The sequence below is a fragment of the Lygodium microphyllum genome, chromosome 11 (assembly GCF_053477565.2).
Source record: "Lygodium microphyllum isolate KBCC chromosome 11, Lygodium_microphyllum_v1.1.10, whole genome shotgun sequence".
NCBI classification, from domain to species: Eukaryota; Viridiplantae; Streptophyta; class Polypodiopsida; order Schizaeales; family Lygodiaceae; genus Lygodium; species Lygodium microphyllum.
Window position 1 is genome coordinate 128,083,593 of NC_141145.1, and position 3,935 is coordinate 128,087,527.

At 41.3% G+C, this 3,935-nt stretch overlaps 1 protein-coding gene across 1 annotated transcript; it reads left to right on the top strand.

The window, feature by feature from the left end:
- Positions 1–522: 522 nt before the first annotated feature.
- RHA2A (RING-H2 finger A2A) lies at positions 523–2,048 on the top strand. Its single transcript, XM_087688153.1, has one exon. The coding sequence runs from the start codon at positions 630–632 to the stop codon at positions 1,167–1,169; it is 540 nt and encodes a 179-aa protein (XP_087544279.1). The 5' UTR covers positions 523–629; the 3' UTR covers positions 1,170–2,048.
- Positions 2,049–3,935: the final 1,887 nt, after the last annotated feature.

Here is a 3,935-nt window from a genome sequence, read left to right on the forward strand (position 1 = left end):
CCAAATTGCAAGTGTCCCAATAAAGCCAAGAGGCAAAGTTTCACTTTCAAAGAGCGTAAGGACTGGTCACCAAAGTGCTAAGGGTCACATTTGCTAGCTTTGTAAGCATTTGTGGGGCACAAGCCTAGATGTCCTAAAGCTTTTGCCTTGTCATGCTTTGATATCAGAGTGCAAATGGGCAAAGTTCATAGTTCTTTACAATATTTGTAGTGCAAAAGCGCACAAGTCCCCAATTTTTGTAGTGCAAAAGGGCACAAGTCCCCACTCCCAATATCTGTAAGGCTTGTGGCTAGGCTCTTTTCTTCTAAACAAAGAGGTGTGTGCCTAAAGATTAGATGACAATGGGTCAGCAATGTCTCTTTCCAAAACACATTCAGCTGTCCCACCTGGTAAGTGGAAGTCTTGTCTGGTAAGTGGGAGGCCACAGGTGAATTAAAAAGGGGAGCCTCTAGCTCATTTTGAAAGCTAAGATTAAACAAACACCATAAGGCATTTGCTTTAAAAGGGGGGGGTCAGGCAATGCAAAAACCCACACAATCAATCAATCAATCCCTCTCTCTCTCTCTCTCTCTCTCTCTCTCTCTCTCTCTCTCAAAAAGAGTGTGTTACCAATTACTGTTTGGGTGTAGATGGGGTTTCCTGTTGCAAATGCAGGAGGACTGCCCAAATTCCTCCTTGTCATAGCATCCATTGCCATAGCTCTCGTTAAGGATCTTATCCATTCCCTTCTACACTCCCTCAGGTTCTGGGAAAAAGAAGACCCTGTCATGTCATCTTGGACCTTCCAACCGGAGATCGAAGCCGCCTTCTACTCATCCCTACAAGATGATGATAACGGTGAAGACGATCAAAGCAGCACCCTGGATGCCATCCAAGCCTCCTTGCCTTCACTGCCATTCGAGAGGGCCATGTGCGGGCGGCATTTCCACAGCAACAGTGGCGATTGCGGTGGTGGGAGCAGCGACGATAGTACGCAGTGCGCAGTTTGCCTGAGCGAGCTGTGCGATGGAGAGGAGGTGCGGCGACTCCCGCACTGCAGCCATGTCTTCCACAAGGGCTGCATCGACGGGTGGATTCACCACAGGCAGAGGACATGCCCCTTGTGCAGGGCGTCTCTTGTATCGGCGGGGAGCATGGCCCCGCTGGCGCTGCTGCTGTCTGCTGCCTAACAGGGAACTTGATCGGAGAGGAAACCCTAATCCACAGAAGAAAATCGTCCCTTCTCAGAGAAGCATCAGTCTACAATCACTGCCTGCAAATTCAGCATATGGCTCTCCTTTTTATAGGCCTCTCGATGAGTCCTAGGTTATTGTTGGCTCTCTTCCCCTTCTCATGGGCCTTGCCCCTGCAAGATCTAGTGAAGTTTGAACCTCATGGGAGGGGGAGGACCCGCCCGGCCACCCAACCCAGGCACCCTCCAAGGCTACATACACCCTTGTACTCCGGCCCTCACCCAGGCAAGCCCTCCCACCTGAAAATGCCCACCCTGACTTCGGCTCGACCTCACCACCAGTGAAGGCGTTGCCCCCTTCTTACTGGCAAAAGTTCACCCAACCTTGTCATGATGTGTTCTTCTTGGTAGCACCTCCAAATTCGAATTCAAACATTTATAAGCTCGCTTCCACTCCAAAAGTCTATCACCTTGCACTGAAGTTGAGCTTGTCCAAACCAAGCCACCCGTCACACCTTAAGAAGTAACAATGCCCCTGATGCCAAGCCCTCCTCATCAATCACCAAGCTGCCCTCTTCTTAGATTACAAGCCACTTGGAAATGCTAGCTACCCTAATCTCCCAACAATGAACTTGAGACAAAGTAGCAAGTGCACAAACCACTTGACTTTATTTCTTTGAGGGAGGGACTTGAGCTCAAAACCCATGGGTGCCACCATAGTAATTATGTTGAACTAGTCTCAACCATGTGAATGCTCAAGGATCCTCAAGGAACAAGCTGTGATATGCCACTTGGAACAGCATCACTTTGCCCTCTCTTTTCCCACGCACCTTGTTTCAACTCCTAGTTAATAAATGAGTTTTGTGCTTCGACTCAAGCTAGCTAGAAAGGTATAATAATGTTAGCAAGTTTGTTGGACTTGTTTCCACTACCATTTCTCCTCGACATCACTACCTTTCCATAACCAAGGCCATCATGTACTACCATAGTGTTTATCTTATGTCCTTCCATCCATAACCAAGCCCTTCCTATGTCACTGTAATGCTCATCTTGATTGCATGAATATATGCTACATAATAAGAAAACGAGGGCTTGTTATGTTAATATTTAAGTCCTAAATCATGCATATGCATGGCATTGTGATTGGCTACTGATTTGCAATATGTCTCAGGTATGAGTTTCCATTATAAAGCAAACGGCTATTAAATGAAATTTATAAGCATCAAATTAACAAAATTCAATAAACATCCTTCTTATTGTGATATTCTTCATCTAAATGAAGAGTTCATTTGTTAAGTCTAAGCCACTGCTTGTCATATTTTAATACGCATGGTTCCTTCAAAAAGTTTCTTCAAAGTGGTGCTCCCTATGCTAATGGAACTTTAAGTATATTTTCACCTAATTTTAATGCAAAACTTGAATAAACCAAACTATGTTCCATAGGCTGAATATATTCTATTGTGTTATTTGTCTTGATGGAAGAAATCTTATTACAAGTGCAGCTATGTGACATTTTGTAATTTTCTTTTTTGTTATTTTTTTGGGTTAAAGAAGGAAAACATAAGCGTACATCCAAAATGGAAGAAAAGCTTTTTAAGAAAAGCTTAAATGTTTGAAAGCTTTTAGGCTTTCCAAGTTTGTGAACTTCAAAAGCTTTAAAAAACTTAAAGGAAAGCATTGAAAGTTGGGAAGCCTTAAGCCTATATAAAGGGGGGAGGGTTAAGTAGTATGGGCCATTCTCTTCATTACGAAATTCGTCTCTAATTTGAGGAGAGAGGAATGTCATACACAAGTGTGTGGAGATGCATACGTCAGTTCCTCGGACATCACGTTTGCAAGCTAAAAGGTTAGATTCAAATCTTCATCATTCGTTCTTTTTAGGATTAGTAAATAGTAGTGAAATGAAAATGAAAGAAAATGATATTTTGAATGTATGGAAAAAACGAAAGCGTTAACCAACTTTCGAACGTACTAAAAAAAAATGAAAACGTAAAACTTCAACACACCAGATATTTTGAATGGATGGGGGAATGGCACCTTCTCCCATTATTTTTTAATTATGAAGAGATTTGTCCCAACTCTTCGACATGCTATATTGCATGTTTTCTCATTTCATTTAATTTTTTTAGTTTTTGAAGTAATTTATTATTTTTATTTATTTATTTTATTAGAATTACTATTAAGAAGAAAAAAAATCATCATCCTTGTACATCAAAAAAATAAACTATCTTTTTTTTAAATGAAATTACAAAGTATAGCATGTTTTTTCGTGAACAAGTGTAGTGCAATTTTATGATAAAAACATATTGTTCTCATGAGCATCAATGGATGCTACGAAGAAACAAAGTCATAAGGCATCCTTCAGGACTTCTAGAAAAAGGGAAACTATGGCTTCTAGAAAAACATCACTAAAACTATTTGCTGCAACTTGGTACGACATAGAAAAATTTGAATCGTCTTGGGCAACATAATGTGAAAGCATCATTGGAAGACTAACAATGTGCACATCCTGTGGTATAATCACAATGCAACATCATGTTGTCAACTCACAAAAGAACGATCCCTCTATAGAATAAAGACAAGTTACGACGACTTTGCCAAGCACTATTCTCATCCTTGCATGCCAACAACACGAAGTCAACATGATGATAACTAAATACCAACCATGTCTTACGAAGAAAGAGATAAACAAATATGTGGTGTCACTCGTACTAGACGACACAAAACGAATTCCCAATGCAAAGTCGTACAACTTCAACTATTG